A 20000-nucleotide genomic window follows, 5' to 3' on the forward strand; every position below is an offset into this window, starting at 1 on the left:
AAGGAAGGAAGGAGGGAGGGAATTGGAAGGTAAGGATGGAGGGAGGGAAGGAGGAAGGTAAGGATGGAGGGAGGGAAGGAGGGAGGGAGGGAAGAAGGGAGGGAAGAAGGGAAGGAAGGAGGGAGGGAGGGAGTGAAGGATGGAGGAAGGGAAGGAAGGAAGGAAGGGGGAGGGAGGGAAGGAGAGAGGGAGGGAGGGAGGGAAGGAGGGAGGAAAGGAGGGAGGGAGGGAAGGAGAGAAGGAGGGTGGGAAGGAGGGAGGGAGGGAAGGAAGGAAGGAAGGAGAGAGGGAATTGGAAGGTAAGGATGGAGGGAGGGAAGGGGGAAGGATGCAGGCAAGGAAGGAGGGAGGTAAGGAAGGAAGGAGGGAGGGAGGGAAGAAGGGAAGGAAGGAAGGAGGGAGGGAAGGAAGGGGGAGGGAGGTAAGGAGGGAGGGAGGGATGGAGAGAAGGAGGGAGGAAAGGAGGGAGGGAGGGAATGAGGGAGGGAGAGAGGCAGGGAGGGAGGGGAGGGAGGGAGGGAAGGAGAGAGGGAGGGAAGGGAGGGAGAGAAGGAGGGAGGGAGAGAAGGAGGGATGGAGAGAGGGAGGGAGGGAAGGAAGGAAGGAGGGAGGGAATTGGAAGGTAAGGATGGAGGGAGGGAAGGAGGAAGGTAAGGATGGAGGGAGGGAGGGAGGGAAGAAGGGAGGGAAGAAGGGAAGGAGGGAAGGGGGGAGGGAGGTAAGGTGGGAAGGAGGGTGGGAAGGATGGAGGGAAGGAAGGAAGGAAAGAGGGAGGGAAGGAGGGAGGGAAGGAAGGAGGGAGGGAGGGAGTGAAGGATGGAGGGAGGGAAGGAAGGAAGGAAGGAAGGGGGAGGGAGGGAAGGTGGGAAGGAAGGAGGGAGGGAGGGAAGGAGGAAGGTTAGGATGGAGGGAAGTGAGGGAAAGAAGGGAAGGAAGGAAGGAGGGTGGGAGGGAAGGAGGAAGGTAAGGAGGGAGGGAGGGATGCAGGGAAGGAGGGAGGGAGGGAAGAAGGGAGGGAAGAAGGGAAGGAAGGAGGGATGGAGGGAAGGGGGAAAGGTAACGATGGAGGGAGGAAGGGAAGGGGGGAGGGAGTGAAGGAGGGATGGAAGGAGGGAAGGAAGGAACTTGATTAGCACCCCCATCCACCACCTTAAACATTCACTCCCTCCACCACCGGCGCACCGTGGCTGCAGTGTGGACCATCTACAAGATGCACTGCAGCAACTCGCCAAGGCTTCTTCGGCAGCACCTCCCAAACCCGCCACCTCTTCCACCTAGAAGGACAAGGGCAGCAGGCGCATGGGAACACCCACCTCCAAGTTCCACCTCCAAGTCACACACACCATCCTGACATGGAAATATATCGGCCGTTCCTTCATCGTCGCCGGGTCAAAATCCTGGAACTCCCTCCCTAACAGCACTGTGGGAGCACCTTCACCACACGGACTGCAGCGGTTCAAGAAGGCGGCTCACCACCACCTTCTCAAGGGGCAACTAGGGATGGGCAATAAATGCTGGGCTTGACAGTGACGCCCACATCCCAAGAATGAATAAATAAAAATGGAAGACAAAGAGAGAGATACACTTCCACACATACAGGACCTTTCATGACCTTAGGATGTCCCAAAGCGCTTTACAGTCAATGAAATACTTCTGAAGTGTGGTCACTGTTGTAATGTAGGAAATGTGGCAGCCAATTAGCGCACAGCAAGCTCCCACAAACAGCAATGTGATAACGACCCAGATCATCTGTTTTAATGATGTTGGTTTGAGGGATAAATCTTGGTCACTGGACACCAGGTCAATCATTTTTATCACCATGTGTTTACGATGATTAAAGAATTTGATAGGATAGAGAGAGAGGGCGAGGGTCATGGAGGGATTTGAACACGAGGATGAGAATTGTAGGGGCTGGAGGAGGTTACAGAGATAGGGAGGGGGGCGAGGACCATGGAGGGATTTGAACAGGAGGATGAGAATTGTAGGGGCTGGAGGAGGTTACAGAGATATGGAGGGGGGCGAGGGGCCATGGAGGGATTTGAACAGGAGGATGAGAATTGTAGGGCTGGAGGAGGTTACAGAGATATGGAGGGGGCGAGGGCCATGGAGGGATTTGAACAGGAGGATGAGAATTGTAGGGGCTGGAGGAGGTTACAGAGATAGGGAGGGGGCGAGGGGCCATGGAGGGATTTGAACAGGAGGATGAGAATTGTAGAGGCTGGAGGAGGTTACAGAGATAGGGAGGGGGCGAGGGCCATGGGGAGATTTGAACAGGAGGATGAGAATTGTAGGGGCTGGAGGAGGTTACAGAGATAGGGAGGGGGCGAGGGGCCATGGAGGGATATGAACAGGAGGATGAGAATTGTAGGGGCTGGAGGAGGTTACAGAGATAGGGAGGGGGTGAGGGCCATGGAAGGATTTGAACAGGAGGATGAGAATTGTAGGGGCTGGAGGAGGTTACAGAGATAGGGAGGGGGCAAGGGCCATGGAGGGATTTGAACAGGAGGATGAGAATTGTAGGGGCTGGAGGAGGTTACAGAGATAGGGAGGGGGTGAGGGCCATGGGGAGATTTGAACAGGAGGATGAGAATTGTAGGGGCTGGAGGAGGTTACAGAGATAGGGAGGGGGCGAGCACAGGGGGCGATGGGAGAACGGGACTCGGTGGGAGTTAGCTTGAGTAGAGGCCACTGTTGCCCGTAAGTGACTGGTCTCTCTGTCGCTCTCTGTGTCTCTCGCTCTGTCTCTCTCTCTCTCTCACTCTCTGTCTGTGTCTCTCTCTGTCTCTCTCTCTCTCTCTCTGTGTCTCTTGCTTTCTTTCTCTCTCTCTCTCTCTCTCTCTGTGTCTCTCTCTCTCCTTCTCCCTCTCTCTCTGTCTCTCTCTCTGTCTCTCGCTCTCTCTCTCTCTCTCTCTCTGTCTCTCGCTCTCTTTCTCCCTCTCTCTCTCTCTCTCCGTACCTGAGGCTGAATGAGCTCAAAAAGGTCTCCCACTGGCGCGTATTCCTGCACGAATCCGTAGTAGTCCCGGGTCTCGAAGGCGATGCCGAAGGCGGTGGTGATGAAAGGGTGGGCGGAGAGGTAGAGGGACATGCTGTACTCTCGCAGGAAGCATCTCAATTTGGTCTTTGCCTTCCTCATTAACTTCAGGGCCATCAGTGTACCTGGGAGAGGAAGAAAGAGGTCAACGGGTGAGATGGTGGCACAAGAGGACCAAGGACCGGAGGAAACACAGAAACACAGGAGATCGGAGCAGGAGTCGGCCATTCGGCCCCTCGAGCCTGCTCCGCCATTCAATGAGATCATGGCTGATCATCCAAATTCAGTACCCTGTCCCTGCCTTCTCCCCATATCCCTTGATCCTCTATCTTTGGTCTTTGTGTTGGGAAAAACTGGCTCCCCTTCGGCTGGGTGAAGCTAGTGGGTTCATTGTTCTGCTTCTTTTCTGAGATGGAGGTGAGAATTGCTTTTGCATATTAGAGTGTTTTTTTCTAATCAGGTTCAATGGCCCCCTTCCTTTTTCCAGGACTGTTGGGCGGACCCGTACATACTGGATGAGTTCTTTAGTCACAGCCAACTGCCGTGCGTTCACTGGAGTTTTAACAAAACCAGTCTTTCACGTATCTGCACAGGGCGATCCCATAACCCTCAGAAAAATCCCATAAAGTCCACAAAATATTCCCGACTGAGTTCATTCTTCAGAGACTTTGCGGCCTCTTCATGGATGGTGGAGTCCATCGCTAACCCAAAGTGACAGGTCCCTATCAAAGAGATTTAATGGGAAATTGTAGCTGTAATCAGTGTCGGTAACTGGTGGGACAATCTCTGGCTCTAGAGGAAGGGTCCCACATCCATCTGAGGTCAACAGCAACCGAAAATGGAAATTGGAATTAAGTCTACTTCCGAGCATGGAGCCAAAGGGCCCAGCGAGTAGGTTGGGAGGGCCAATGGCATGTTCTCGACGAGGGAACTGGATGTAATATCTCCAGGTTTGCAGACGACACAAAGCTGGGTGGGCGTGTGTGCTGTGAGGAGGATGCCGAGAAACTCCAGTGTGATTTGGACAGGTTGGGCGATTGGGCAGAAGCATGGCAGATGCAGTATAACGTGGATAAATGCGAGATTGTCCATTTCGGTGGCAAAAACAGGAAGGCAGATTATTATCTGAATGGCAATAGATTGGGAGAAGGGGAAGTGCAACAAAACCTGGGTGTCCTTGTGCACCAGTCGCTGAAGGTAAGCATGCAGGTGCAGCAGGCGGTTAAGAAGGCAAATGGTATGTTGGCCTTCGTAGCGAGAGGGTTCGAGTACAGGAACAAGGATGTCTTGCTGCAGTTGTACAGGGCCTTGGTGAGACCACGCCTTGAGTATTGTGTGCAGTTTTGGTCGCCTTATCTGAGGAAGGATGTTCTTGCCATGGAGGGAGTGCAGCGAAGATTCACCAGACTGATACCTGGGATGGCAGGAATGACGTATGAGGAGAGATTGGGTCGATTGGGCTTATACTCGCTGGAGTTTAGAAGATTGAGAGGGGATCTCATTGAAACTTATAAAATTCTAACAGGACTGGACAGACTAGATGCAGGAAGGATGTTCCCGATGGCCGGGGAGTCCAGAACCAGGGGTCACAGTCTAAGGATAAGGGGTAAGCCATTTAGGACAGAGATGAGAAGGAATTTCTTCACCCAGAGAGTGGTGAACCTGTGGAATTCTCTACCACAGAAGGCAGTAGAGGCCAAGTCATTAAATATATTCAAGAAGGAGTTGGATATATTTCTTAAGGCTAAAGGGATCAATGGATATGGGGAGAAAGCAGGGACAGGGTACTGAATTTGGACGATCAGCCATGATCTCATTAAATGGCGGAGCAGGCTTGAGGGGCCGAATGGCCTCCTCCTGCTCCTATCCTCTATGTTTCTATGTAGCAAGACTTCCTTACTCTCGTACTCCAACCCCCTTGTTACTCCCCTCTTAGAATTATATCTGTTTAACTGAGACAGGACACTATAAGACGAGCGATGGGACTGAGAGCCCGAGAGAGAGTCCACTACCTCGGAATCTGTGCTTCACGAGCTGGACATTGCCGAACGTCCCACAGCCCAGTTCCTTGATCACCTCGTAGTGCTCGTCCACCTCCATCTTGGCGAGGGTCTGTGACATCAGGAGGATCAACTCCTCGATGAAGAGATCGGGACCCAGCCTGGCAGCCTCCTCCATTCTCAGTGGATGTCTTGGTTTTGTCCTCTCAGTCAAGAGGCAGTAACCTGTGAAGGGATCCACCATTTGAAGGCTTAAGATCAGGAATTTTAGAACAGGGACAATATTATAAGGTCCATCATCCTATTCCTCTTAGACAGGTCTCAACCCCATCTACCCACCTTCTCCGCATATCCCTCAACCCCACCCACCCACCTTCTCCCCATATCCCTCAACCCCACCTACCCACCTTCTCCCCATATCCCCAACCCCACCTACCCACCTTCTCCCCATATCCCCAACCCCACCTACCCACCTTCTCCCCATATCCCTCAACCCCACCTACCCACCTTCTCCCCATATCCCTCAACCCCACCTACCCACCTTCTCCCCATATCCCTCAACCCCACCTACCCACCTTCTCCCCATATCCCCCAACCCCACCTACCCACCTTCTCCCCATATCCCCCAACCCCACCTACCCACCTTCTCCCTATATCCCCAACCCCACCTACCCACCTTCTCCCCATATCCCTCAACCCCACCTACCCACCTTCTCCCCATATCCCCAACCCCACCTACCCACCTTCTCCCCATATCCCCCAACCCCACCTACCCACCTTCTCCCCATATCCCCAACCCCACCTACCCACCTTCTCCCCATATCCCTCAACCCCACCTACCCACCTTCTCCCCATATCCCTCAACCCCACCTACCCACCTTCTCCCCATATCCCTCAACCCCACCTACCCATCTTCTCCCCATATCCCCCAACCCCACCTACCCACCTTCTCCCCATATCCCCAACCCCACCTACCCACCTTCTCCCCATATCCCTCAACCCCACCTACCCACCTTCTCCCCATATCCCTCAACCCCACCTACCCACCTTCTCCCCATATCCCCAACCCCAACTACCCACCTTCTCCCCATACCCCCAACCCCACCTACCCACCTTCTCCCCATATCCCCCAACCCCACCTACCCACCTTCTCCCCATATCCCCCAACCCCACCTACCCACCTTCTCCCCATATCCCCAACCCCACCGACCCACCTTCTCCCCATATCCCCCAACCTCACCTACCCACCTTCTCCCCATATCCCCAACCCCAACTACCCACCTTCTCCCCATACCCCCAACCCCACCTACCCACCTTCTCCCCATATCCCCCAACCCCACCTACCCACCTTCTCCCCATATCCCTCAACCCCACCTACCCACCTTCTCCCATATGTCGAGAGTAACTGTTTAAGCAGCAGACTCAGGGTTAATCTCCGAGGAGCTACATATAGTTCCTACTTAGTCAGTACTGCATTGTCCATCTGGTAAATGCATCGCTCAGTGAGCTACTGAACCGTACAAGGCAGGGGGAACCAGAATTACTCCCCAGTCTGTGCTGACGGAGCTGGGATGGAGGGTCATAGGGAGTGCGAGAATTAGCCTCAGCACCTGAGCACTGTTGGTGCGGGGGGGGGGGGGGAGGAGAAATCAGCCAGGGGTACCAGGTCCTGATTGTGCAGGGCTCGTGCTGGCCAGGGGGTCACGTAGAGGTCAGGTTCGGACTCGGCCGCGACGCCCCGTGCAGTCGAATAGCCAACACCCAGGCTCTGGCGCGAGCCATCGGCCGTTTATAGGGGTGAGGTCCTGGAGACCTCCCCCTCCCGCACCCACCCCCCTCCGCCACCACCCCTCCCCCTGCCCCCAGGGTGGAGGGAGGCGAGCCGGGGGGGGGCGGGGAGGCGAGCGGGGCTGAGGGCTCGGCCCGGAGTGGGAGCGGCGGAGGGATTTGTGGATGCGCCAGTGTTTGTGCAGCTGCGCGGCGAGCAGAAGGTGTCGGCACCCTCCCCCCCGGTCAGGGCAGGTCGGCCATTCATGCAGCCTATCCATGTCACAGCAGCTGCTCGTCTTGGCAGCTCAGGCCGAGATCGCACGAGGCAGCGGCTGGCTGGATCACTCCCTGCGCTGGGTTAACCCCTGCTCGGCCCCCCAGCTCACACCGTCCTCCTCACTGTCCTCCTCACGGGGCCAGCCAGCCCACGCTCCCTCTCTGTGTCTCTCTCTCTCTCTCTGTCTCTCAGTGTGTCTCGGTCTCTCTCTCTGTCTCTGTCTCTCTGTCTTTCTCTCTCTCTTTCTCTCTCTCTCACTCTCTGTGACTCTCTCTCCCACTCTCTGTGTCTCTCTCTCTATCTCTCTCTCTGTCTCTCTCTCTGTCTCTCTCTCTCTCTCTGCCTCTCTCTCTCCATCTCTCTCTCTGTCGCTCTCTTTCTGTCTCTCTCTCCGTCTCTCTCTCTGTCTCTGTGTCTCTCTCGCTCTTTCTCACTCTCTCTCTCTGTCTCTCTCTCTCGCTCTCTCTCTCTGTCTCTCTCTCTGTCTCTCTCTCTCTCACTCTCTCTCTCATAGAAACATAGAAGATAGGAGCAGGAGTAGGCCATTCGGCCCTTCGAGCCTGCTCCGCCATTCAATGAGATCATGGCGGATCATCCAAATTCAGTACCCTGCCCCTGCCTTCTCCCCATATCCCTTGATCCCTTTAGCCTCAAGAAATATATCCAACTCTTTCTTGAATATATTTAATGAACTGGCCTCCACCGCCCTCTGTGGCAGAGAATTCCACAGGTTCACCACTCTCTGGGTGAAGAAATTCCTCCTCATTTCAGTCCTAAATGACTTACCCCTTATCCTTAGACTGTGACCCCTGGTTCTGGACTCCCCGGCCATCAGAAACATCCTTCCTGCATCTAGTCTGTCCAGACCTGACAGAATTTTATAGGTTTCGATGAGATCCCCTCTCATTCTTCTAAACTCCAGTGAGTATAAGCCCAATCATCCCAATCTCTCCTCATACGTCATTCCTGCCATCCCAGGGATCAGCCTTGTGAATCTTCGCTGCACTCCCTCCATGGCAAGAACGTCCTTCCTCAGGTAAGGTGACCAAAACTGCACACAATACTCAAGGTGTGGTCTCACCAAGGCCCTGTACAACTGCAGCAAGACATCCTTGTTCCTGTACTCAAACCCTCTCGCTACGAAGGCCAACATACCATTTGCCTTCTTAACCGCCTGCTGCACCTGCATGCTTACCTTCAGCGACTGGTGCACAAGGACGCCCAGGTCTCTTTGCACTTCCCCTTCTCCCAATCTATTGCCATTCAAATAATAATCTGCCTTCCTGTTTTTGCCACCAAAGTGGATAACCTCACATTTATCCACATTATAGTGCATTTGCCATGTTTCTGCCCAATCACCCAACCTGTCCAAATCGTACTGGAGTTTCCTGACATCCTCCTCGCAGCTTACCCTCCCGCCCAGCTTTGTGTCGTCTGCAAATTTGGAGATATTACATCCAATTCCCTCGTCCAGATCATTAATATATATTGTGAACAGCTGGGGTCCTAGGACCGATCCTTGTGGTACCCCACTAGTCACTGCCTGCCACTCGGAAAACGACCCGCTTATTCCAACTCTTTGCTTTCTGTCTGCCAACCAGTTCTCTATCCAAGTCAATACCTTGCCCCCAATCCCATGTGCCTTAATTTTGCACGCTAATCTCTTGTGTGGGACCTTATCGAAAGCCTTCTGAAAGTCCAAATACACCACATCCACTGGTTCTCCCTTATCTATTTGACCAGTCACATCCTCAAAAAATTCCAGTAGATTAGTCAAGCATGATTTACCTTTTGTAAATCCATGTTGACTTTGTCCGATCCTGTCACGGTTTTCCAAGTGCTCTGCTATTACATCTTTTATAATGGACTCTAGCATTTTCCCACTACCGATGTCAGGCTTACCGGTCCATAATTCCCCGCTTTTTCTCTACCACCTTTTTTGAATAGTGGGGTAACATTAGCTACCCTCCAATCCATGGGTACCGTTCCAGAGTCTATCGAGTTCTGGAAGATGACCAGCAATGCATCTACTATCTCTGGGGCCACTTCCTTAAGTACCCTGGGATGTAGACCATCAGGCCCTGGGGATTTATCGGCCTTTAGTCCCATCAATTTTCCTAACACCATTTTCCTACAAATACTGATTTCTTTCAGTTCCTCTCTTTCATCAGACCCTATGTTCCCCGGCATCTCTGGGAGGTTATTTGTGTCCTCCTTTGTGAAGACAGAACCAAAGTATGTATTTAGTTGGTCTGCCATTTCCTTGTTTCCCATTATAAATTCCCCTGATTCTGACTGTAAGGGACCTACGCTTGACTTCACCAATCTTTTTCTCTTCACATATCTATAAAAGCTTTTACAGTCAGTTTTTATGTTCCCTACTAGCTTACTCTCATATTCTATTTTCCCTTTCTTAATTAATCCCTTTGTCCTCCTTTCTTGACTCCTAAACTGCTCCCAACCCTCAGGATTATTGCTTTTTCTAGCCAATTTATATGTCCTCTCCTTGGATCTTATGCTATCCCTAATTTCCCTTGTTAGCCACGGTTGAGTCACCTGTCTCTCTCTGTCTCTCTCTCTCTCTCTCTCTCTCTGTCTCTCTCTCTCTCCCTCTGTCTCTCTCTCTTTCTGTCTCTCTCATAAGAACATAAGAAATAGGAGCAGGAGTTGGCCATTCGGCCCCTCGAGCCTGCTCCGCCATTCATTAAGATCATGGCTGATCTTCTACCACAACTCCACTTTCCTGCACTATCCCCATATCCCTTGATTCCCTTAATATTGAAACATTTATCGATCTCAGCCTTGAATATACTCAACGACTGAGCCTCCACAGCCCTCTGGGGTAGAGAATTCCAAAGATTCACCGCCCTCTGAGTGAAGAAATTCCTCCTCATCTCAGTCCTCAATGGCCGACCCCTTATTCTGAGACTGTGACCCCTGGTTCGAGACTCTCCAGCCCAGGGGGAAACAGCCTCTCAGCATCTACCCTGTCAATCCCTGTACAAATATTGCATGTTTCAATGAGATCACCTCTCATTCTTCTAAACTCTAGAGAATATAGGCCTAGTCTACCCAATCTCTCCTCATAGGACAATCCCCCCATCCCAGGAACCAGTCTGGTGAACCTTCGTTGCACTCCCTCTATGGCAAGTATATCCTTCCTTAGGTAAGGTGACCAAAACTGTACACAGTACTCCAGGTGTGGTCTCACCAGGGCCCTATATAATTGCAGTAAGACGTCTTTACTCTTATACTCAAATCCTCTTGTAATATAGGCCAACATACCATTTTCTTTCCTAATTGCTTGCTGTACCTGCATGTTAACTTTCAGTGATTCGTGTACAAGGACACCCAGGTCCCTCTGAACACCAACATTTCCCAATCTCTCACCATTTAAAAAATACTCTGCTTTTCTATTTCTCCTACCAAAGTGGATAACTTCACATTTCTCCACCTTATATTCCACTTGCCATGTTCTTGCCCACTCACTTAGCCTGCCTATATCCCCTTGAAGCCTCCTTGTACCCTCCTCACAACTTACATTCCCACCAGGCTTTGTATCATCAACAAACTTGGATATATTACATTTGGTCCCCTCATCCAAATCATTGATGTAGATTGTGAAAAGCTGAGGCCCAAGCACTGATCCTTATGGTACCCCACTCGTTACAGCCTGCCAACCCGAAAATGACCCATTTATTCCTACAATTCTCATCCTCCTGTTCAAATCCCTCCATGGCCCTCGCCCCCTCCCTATCTCTGTAACCTCCTCCAGCCCCTACAATTCTCATCCTCCTGTTCAAATCCCTCCATGGCCCTCGCCCCCTCCCTATCTCTGTAACCTCCTCCAGCCCCTACAATTCTCATCCTCCTGTTCAAATCCCTCCATGACCTCTCGCCCCCTCCCTATCTCTGTAACCTCCTCCAGCCCTACAATTCTCATCCTCCTGTTCCAATCCCTCCATGGCCCCTCACACCCTCCCGATCTCTGTAACCTCCTCCAGCCCCGACAATTCACATCCCCCTGCTCAAATCCCTCCATGGCCCTCGCCCCCTCCCTATCTCTGTAACCTCCTCCAGCCCCTACAATTCTCATCCTCCTGTTCATATCCCTCCATGGCCCTCGCCCCCTCCCTATCTCTGTAACCTCCTCCAGCCTCTACAATTCTCATCCTCCTGTTCAAATCGCTCCATGGCCCCTCGCCCCCTCCCTATCTCTGTAACCTCCACCAGCCCCTACAATTCTCATCCTCCTGTTCAAATCCCTCCATGGCCCTCGCCCCCTCCCTATCTCTGTAACCTCCACCAGCCCCTACAATTCTCATCCTCCTGTTCAAATCACTCCATTGCCCCTCGCTCCCACCCTATCTCTGTAACCTCCTCCAGCCCTACAATTCCCATCCTCCTGTTCAAATCCCTCCATGGCCCCTCGCTCCCTCCCTATCTCTGTAACCTCCTCCAGCCCTACAATTCCCATCCTCCTGTTCAAATCCCTCCATGTCCCTCGCCCCCCTCCCTATCTCTGTAAACTCCTCCAACCCCTACAATTCTCATCCTCCTGTTCAAATCCCTCCATGGCCATCGCCCCTCCCTATCTCTGTAACCTCCTCCAGCCCTACAATTCTCATCCTCCTGTTCAAATCCCTCCATGGTCCCTCGCCCCCTCCCTATCTCTGTAACCTCCTCCAGCCCTACAATTTTCATCCTCCTGTTCAAATCCCTCCATGGCCCTCGCCCCCTCCCTATCTCTGTAACCTCCTCCAGCCCCTACAATTCTCATCCTCCTGTTCATATCCCTCCATGGCCCTCGCCCCCTCCCTATCTCTGTAACCTCCTCCAGCCGCTACAATTCTCATCCTCCTGTTCAAATCCCTCCATGGCCCCTCGCCCACTCACTATCTCTGTAACCACCTCCAGTCCTACAATTCTCATCCTCCTGTTCAAATCCCTCCATGGCCCCTCGCCCCCTCCCTATCTCTGTAACCTCCTCCAGCCTCTACAATTCTCATCCTCCTGTTCAAATCCCTCCATGGCCCTCGCCCACTCATTATCTCTGTAACCACCTCCAGTCCTACAATTCTCATCCTCCTGTTCAAATCCCTCCATGGCCCCTCGCCCCCTCCCTATCTCTGTAACCTCCTCCAGCCCCTACAATTCTCATCCTCCTGTTCAAATCCCTCCATGGTCCCTCGCCCCCTCCCTATCTCTGTAACCTCCTCCAGCCTCTACAATTCTCATCCTCCTGTTCAATTCCCTCCATGGCCGCTCGCCCCCTCCCTATCTCTGTAACCTCCTCCAGCCCCACAATTCTCATCCTCCTGTTCAAATCCCTCCATGGCCCCTCGCCCCCTCCCTATCTCTGTAACCTCCTCCAGCCCTACCATTCTCATCCTCCTGTTCAAATCCCTCCATGGCCCTCGCCCCCTCCCTATCTCTGTAACCTCCTCCAGCCCCAACAATTCTCATCCTCCTGTTCAAATCCCTCCATGGCCCTCACCCCCTCCCTATCTCTGTAACCTCCTCCAGCCCTACAATTCTCATCCTCCAGTTCAAATCCCTCCATGGCCCTCGCCCCCTCCCTATCTCTGTAACCTCCTCCAGCCTCTACAATTCTCATCTTCCTGTTCAAATCCCTCCATGGCCCCTCGCCCACTCCCTATCTCTGTAACCTCCTCCTGTTCAAACCCCTCCATGGCCCCTCGCCCCCTCCCTATCTCTGTATACTCCTCCAGCCCTACAATTCTCATCCTCCTGTTCAAATCCCTCCATGGCCCTCGCCCCCTCCCTATCTCTATAACCTCCTCCAGCCTCTACAATTCTCATCCTCCTGTTCAAATCCCTCCATGGTCCCTCGCCCCCTCCCTATCTCTGTAACCTCCTCCAGCCCTACAATTCTCATCCTCCTGTTCAAATCCCTCCATGGCCCTCGCCCACTCCCTATCCCTGTAACCTCCTCCAGCCCCTACAATTCTCATCCTCCTGTTCAAATCCCTCCATGGCCCTCGCCCCCTCCCTATCTCTGTAACCTCCTCCAGCCCTTACAATTCTCATCCTCCTGTTCAAATCCCTCCATGGTCCTCGCCCCCTCCCTATCTCTGTAACCTCCTCCAGCCCCTACAATTCTCATCCTGCTGTTCAAATCCCTCCATGGCCCTCGCCCCCTCCCTATCTCTGTAACCTCCTCCAGCCCCTACGACCCTCCGAGATCTCTGCGCTCCTCCAATTCTGCCCTCTTGAGCATCCCCGATTTCCATCGCTCCACCATTGGCGGCCGTGCCTTCAGCTGCCTGGGGCCCTGAGCTCTGGAATTCCCTCCCTAAACCTCTCCGCCTCTCTCCCCTCCTTTAAGACGCTCCTTAAAACCAACCTCTTTGACCCAGCGTTTGGTCACCTGTCCTAATACCTCCTTATGTGGCTCGGTGTCAAATTGTGTTTGATAATCGCCCCTGTGAAGCGCCTTGGGATATTTTACTACATTAAAGGTGCAGGACAAATACAAGTTGTTGTACATAATGTATTAATTCTTTAATTGCTAACAATTGATTGTCTACTGTCATACCTCTCTCTCTCTCTCTCTCTGTCTCTCTCTCCCTGTCTCTCTGTCTCTCTCTCTATCTCTGTCTCTCTCTCTCTGTCTCTCTGTGTGTCTCTCTCTCTGTCTCTCTCTCCCTGTCTCTCTGTCTCTCTCTCTATCTCTGTCTCTCTCTCTCTGTCTCTCTGTGTCTCTCTCTCTCTGTCTCTCTCTCTCTCTGTCTCTCTGTCTCTCTCTCTATCTCTCTCTCTCTGTCTCTCTGTGTCTCTCTCTCTCTGTCTCTCTCTCTCTCTGTCTCTCTGTCTCTCTCTCTATCTCTGTCTCTCTCTCTCTGTCTCTCTGTCTCTCTCTCTATCTCTGTCTCTCTCTCTCTGTCTCTCTGTCTCTCTCTCTCTGTCTCTCTCTCTCTCTGTCTCTCTGTCTCTCTCTCTATCTCTGTCTCTCTCTCTCTGTCTCTCTGTGTCTCTCTCTCTCTGTCTCTCTCTCTCTGTCTCTCTGTGTCTCTCTCTCTCTGTCTCTCTCTCCCTGTCTCTCTGTCTCTCTCTCTCTCTCTCTCTGTCTCTCTGTCTCTCTCTCTCTCTGTCTCTCTCTCCCTGTCTCTCTGTCTCTCTCTCTCTCTCTGTCTCTCTCTCTCTGTCTCTCTGTGTCTCTCTCTCTCTGTCTCTCTGTCTCTCTCTCTCTCTCTCTCTGTCTCTCTCTCTCTCTGTCTCTCTCTCCCTGTCTCTCTGTCTCTCTCTCTCTCTCTCTCTGTCTCTCTGTCTCTCTCTCTCTCTGTCTCTCTCTCCCTGTCTCTCTGTCTCTCTCTCTCTCTCTCTCTCTCTCTCTGTCTCTCTGTGTCTCTCTCTCTCTGTCTCTCTCTCCCTGTCTCTCTGTCTCTCTCTCTATCTCTCTATCTGGCCTAGAAATTCGGTCCGCTGCGCCACCAGTTAGCGCCTAAAGAGGGCACTCAGTGGCTTTAGCGCCACTGGCCGCGCCTCCCGCGGTATTTAGCGGGGCGCTAATGGCGGCGTTAGCCTGTAGCGCCACGCCGCCACCGACGACGTCATCGGTGTGCGCAGCGCACCGCTCCCGCCCCGATCGCGATATTTGGTCGCGCCCCCTGCTGTAACGCCGCGACCGGTTCACAGGGCCTTCCTGTGGCGGTAGTGGCGCAGATTAAGGTGGAGGTGCGTGGCGGCCATTTTTTTTCAGTGGCCGCCTGCCAGCACCTCCTTGCGCCGCCGTCCCCGGCCTCCTGATACACCCCCCCCCCCCCGGGCAGTGCCGGCTGTGTCCCAAGAGCCCGGCACTTCTCCTCGGTGACGGGCTCTTTTGCTGGCACTTGCGATCGGTGATCGCGCTGGTGCAGGCCCCTCCCCCTTAAGAAGGGGAGGAAGGCCTGCAGTACCGCAGCGCACCGTGCCGCATCGTGTGACGCTGCGGCACGTTGCGCTGCGATATTCAGTTTGAGCGCCTCAAGAGGGACGCGGAGCGCGTCGAGCAGCGCCCCGCGTCCCTCTTGGGGCGCTCAAACTGAATTTCCGGCGGGCGCAAGCGGCTCCGTTCGCAGCGTTAATTCCAGCGCCCAGGCGAGCTTGGCGTCCCAAATGGGGCGCCACCGAATTTCTAGGCCTCTGTCTCTCTCCCTCTCGCTCTCTCACTGTCTCTCTCTCTCTCTCTCTCTCTCTCTGTCTCTCTCCCTCTCACTCTCTCTCTGTCTCTCTCTCTCTCTCTGTGTCTCTCTCACTCTCTCTTTCTGTCTCTCTCTCTCTCCCTCTCTGTCTGTCTCTCTCTCTCCCTGTCTTGTAGTGATCAATAGCATGTCATTCTATAGTGGACACTAGGTGGAGCCGTACAGCTGTATATAGCTGTATGTATAAGACTACACTACCCAGCTATATATTATATTAAGACTACATTACCCATGAGGCTAGGCTACCCACAAGGCAGCAGTCAAGATGGAAGCCTCTACAAGATGCTGTACAAGTCCACATGTGCTCAATAAAAGTAGCTAGCAAAAGCTAGCTGTGTTCAAAATAAGAATGTCTATTTATTAATGAACATAACATGGTACCAGGGTGGTGAAGATCTGCTGAAAATTGTGAAAAGCGACATGGAGAATTTGAAGACACCAGAGCGTTTGAAACTCACAGAAAAAATCGACTACAATTGGCAGACTTTTAAACAGCAATTCGAACTCTACATTGCAGCCATCGGATTCGGTACGAAGCCAGATGCAAGGAAGATAGCGTTGCTGCTTACGGTTGCAGGCCCACAGGCGATAGAGGTATTTAATACATTTGTATTTAATCCAGCAGAGAACAGAGACAAATTAGACGATGTGCTACAGAAATTTGATGCACATTGTTCTCCCAAAAAGAATGAGACGTATGAAAGATACATCTTCCGTTCTCGGACACAGCAACAAAATGAGACTTTTGATAGCTTTATAACTGATCTGAAACTGAAAGCACAGACATGTAATTTCTCTGAGCTCAAAGCATCCATGATTCGTGACCAGATTGTGTTTGGTATTCATGATAAAAAAGTCAGGGAACGTCTGTTGAGAGAAACTGAACTAAATTTGGAAAATGAGGTGAAAATATGCCAAGCCAGCGAGCTAGCTCAAAAGCACGCGCAGACTTTCAGTGAAATCAATAATGAAAAGCAATCGGAGGATGAAATTTTTAATTGTAAACGCTGTGGTTACAAACACCAGTTAAGACAATGCCCAGCGTTTGGAAAAATGTGCACAAAGTGTAATGGAAAGAATCACTTTGCCAAACAATGCTTTTCAAAAGTACAAACTAAGAAAGGGCAACGAGTTAATGTAATTGAGGACACTGATTTAAGTGAGACATTTTTTGTAGGAATGGTGTCATGTGACAATATCAAAAAGGATACAGAAAATGTGCAGCCCTCAGAAATGGACAATGCTGAACATAAAGTTAATGCAGTAAAAGAGGACAAATGGATGATCCCACTGCAGGTAAATGGAGCATTAGTTACCTTGAAACTAGACACTGGGGCAAAAGCAAACTTAATCAGTATGAGTGACATTAACAATATGAAAGAAAAGCCCAAAATACAGAAAAAGTCAGTACTACTGAAGGACTGTAATGGACAGAAAATAGATAGCTTAGGTGTATGCAGACTTAAAGTGACAGTCAAAGACAAAGTGCATCATCTCATGTTTTCTGTTGTGGCTGAAAGGCTTGATTCACTACTGGGTGACAAAGCTTGTGAGGACTTGGAACTGGTCAAGAGAGTCTACCGTATAAACTGTGCCATAAGCAGACCAGATGACTCGGTGGATTCTGTAGTGAATAATTTCCAGGATGTGTTCAAAGGATTTGAAGTTCTACCATTCACTTACAAGATCGAGTTAAAGGAGGATGCTCAGCCAGTGGTACATGCTCCACGAAGAGTTCCAGCACCCCTGCGTGACCGGCTCAAGAATGAACTGGACAGAATGACCACACTAGGAGTCATCAGGAAAGTCGAAGAGCCAACAGACTGGGTTAACTCCATGGTATGTGTAAAGAAAAAGAACAATGATCTAAGAATATGCATGGATCCAAAGGACTTAAATGCAAACATAAAACGTGAACACTATCAGATTCCCAAGCGAGAAGAAATCACCAGTGAAATGTCAGGTGCCAGATACTTTACAAAGCTCGATGCCTCACAAGGATTTTGGCAACTAAAACTGGATGAAGAGAGCACCAAATACTGTACCTTCAACACGCCATTTGGCAGGTATTGTTTCCTCAGAATGCCTTTCGGGATAATATCTGCATCTGAAATCTTTCATAGAGCGATGGAACACATAATTGAAGGTCTGGAAGGAGTTCGGGTCTATGTTGATGACATCATCATCTGGGGCTCCACACTGAAAGAACACAATGAGAGACTGACTAAAGTGCTACAGAGCATACGCCGGAATGGACTGAAGCTCAACAAAGCCAAGTGTCAGTTTGGCGTCCAGGAAGTCACTTTCCTAGAAGATAATCTATCTGGTAAAGGAATAGAGCCAGATATGGAAAAAGTAAACGCCATACTCAAAATGCCCCGACCCACTGACAAAAAAGGAGTGCTACGCATAATGGGGATGATAAACTTCATTGGAAAGTTCATTCCTAACTTGTCAGCCAAGACAGCCTGTCTGCGAGACCTGCTACATAAAACAAATGAGTTCGCATGGACAGAAAGACATGCTCAAAAGGATTCATGAGGGACACCTCGGAATTGAAAAATGCAAAAGGAGAGCAAGAGACACTGTTTATTGGCCTGGCATAAATAAGGACATTGAGAACATGATAGGGAAATGTGAGACATGTCAGAAACACCAAAACAAACAAGCAAAGGAACCAATGATAGTAGCTGACATACCAACAGCAGCATGGCAAAAGGTTGGTATGGACCTTTTTCATTTAAATGGTAAAGACTATCTAATAGTGATTGACTACTATTCTAACTATCCTGAGATGGTGCTGCTCTCAAGCACCACAGCAAGCAGTGTCATAATGCATGTGAAATCCATCTTCGCCAGACATGGAATTCCCAGGATTGCCGTTAGCGACAATGGTCCGTGCTTCAACTGTAAGGAGTGGCAACAGTTTGCAGCACATTATGACTTTCAGCACATCACATCCAGTCCTTTGTATGCTCAGTCAAATGGTAAGGCAGAGAAAGGTGTTCAAGTTCTCAAGCAGCTACTGAAGAAAGCGACAGAAAGCAAGTCTGATCCTTATCTCGCCCTGCTGAGCTACCGAGCCTCACCTTTAGACTGTGGTTCTTCACCTGCTGAATTACTAATGGGTCGCAAGTTGCGCACCACGCTACCCTGCTGTGCAAAAGAACAGCAAAGTGAGGAACTGAGACAGAGACTTCAACTGTTAAAGCTGAAACAGAAATCATACTATGACAAGTCATCCAAAACTCCACAACCATTGACAAAGGATGATGTTGTCAGGATTGAGGATCCAGATGCATGGAACAGGAAAGCTACATTTCTTGAGGAAGTAGGACCAAGGTCATACACTGTTAGAACTGAGGAAGGACAGATTCTCAGGAGGAACCGCCGTTCCCTCCTAAAAACACAAGAGACTATTCAAGACCAGATTGATGACAATGCCGCAACTGCATCTTGTCATTCACCGCCAGAACAATCTCATGAAGACACATCAGGCTTACCCGTGTTGAGAAGATCCACATGTGAAGTAAAAGAGCCTGATAGACTTAATCTTTGAGTATAAAGTAAAGCTTTGAAAATGTGTTGACTGTTTTGAAAATGTTTATGTTTATAGAGCACTAACAAAAGTGTTACTGATATTATCTTTATTGTTTTCTTGAAAGTTGATTGATATTGATTTTGTTAAACCTCAAAGAAAGGGGGATGTAGTGATCAATAGCATGTCATTCTATAGTGGACACTAGGTGGAGCCGTAGAGCTGTGTAGAGCTGTATGTATAAGACTACGCTACCCAGCTATATATTATATTAAGACTACATTACCCATGAGGCTAGGCTACCCACAAGGCAGCAGTCAAGATGGAAGCCTCTACAAGATGCTGTACAAGTCCACATGTGCTCAATAAAAGTAGCTAGCAAAAGCTAGCTGTGTTCATAATAAGAATGTCTATTTATTAATGAACATAACATGTCTCTCTGTCACTCTCTGTCTGTCTCTATCGCTCTCTATCTCTCTCTCGGTGTCTCTCTCGCTCTCTCTTTGTCTCTCTCTCTCTCCCTCTCTCTCTGTCTCTCTCTCTCTGTCTCTCTCTCCCTCTCTCTCTGTCTCTCTCTGTCTCTCTGTCTCTCTCTGTCTTTCTCTCTCTGTCTCTCTCTCTCTGTCTCTCTCTCTGTCTGTCTCTCTGTCTCTGTCTGTCTCTCTATCTCTGTCTCTCTCTCTCTCTATGTCTCTCTGTCTCTCTCTCTGTCTCTCTCTCTGTCTCTCTGTCTCTCTGTCGCTCTCTCTGTCTCTCTCTGTCTCTCTCTCTGTCTCTCTCTCTCTCTCTGTCTCTCTCTCTCTTTCTCTGTCTCTCTCTCTCTCTCTGTCTCTCTCTCTGTCTCTCTCCCTCTGTCTCTCTCTGTCTCTCTGCCTGTCTCTCTCTGTCTCTCTGTCTGTCTCTCTCTCCATCTGTCTCTCTCTCACTCTCTCTCTGTCTCTCTCTGTCTCTCTCTGTCTCTCTCTCTCTCACTCTCTCTCTCTCTCTCACTCTGTCTCTCTCTCTCTCACTCTCTCTCAATTTCAATTCAATTCAATTTCAATTCAAATGCTTTATTGGCTTGAAAGTTTACAGGGAACCATATTGCCAAAGCTTACATAACAAAAAGTACAGTTTTCCAACATTCTGTAGGTGTCAAACAATTTTGACCTTCGTTGGGTACATACAATATTACTTT

General features: G+C 50.6%; 1 protein-coding gene across 1 annotated transcript in view; it reads left to right on the forward strand.

The window, feature by feature from the left end:
* The first annotated feature begins 7080 nt into the window (after positions 1-7080).
* Positions 7081-20000, forward strand: part of LOC147084882 (DNA excision repair protein ERCC-1-like) — a 48462-nt gene continuing 35542 nt past the window's right edge. The window contains exon 1 of the mRNA XM_085979364.1: positions 7081-7161. Within this exon, the coding sequence (XP_085835490.1) occupies positions 7081-7161 (81 nt within the window). The remainder of the gene's footprint in view (positions 7162-20000) is intronic.

This window comes from Somniosus microcephalus, unplaced genomic scaffold, assembly GCF_052327205.1.
Source record: "Somniosus microcephalus isolate GS21.2 unplaced genomic scaffold, FLI_Smic_1.0 unresolved_chr9, whole genome shotgun sequence".
Lineage (NCBI taxonomy): Eukaryota > Metazoa > Chordata > Chondrichthyes > Squaliformes > Somniosidae > Somniosus > Somniosus microcephalus.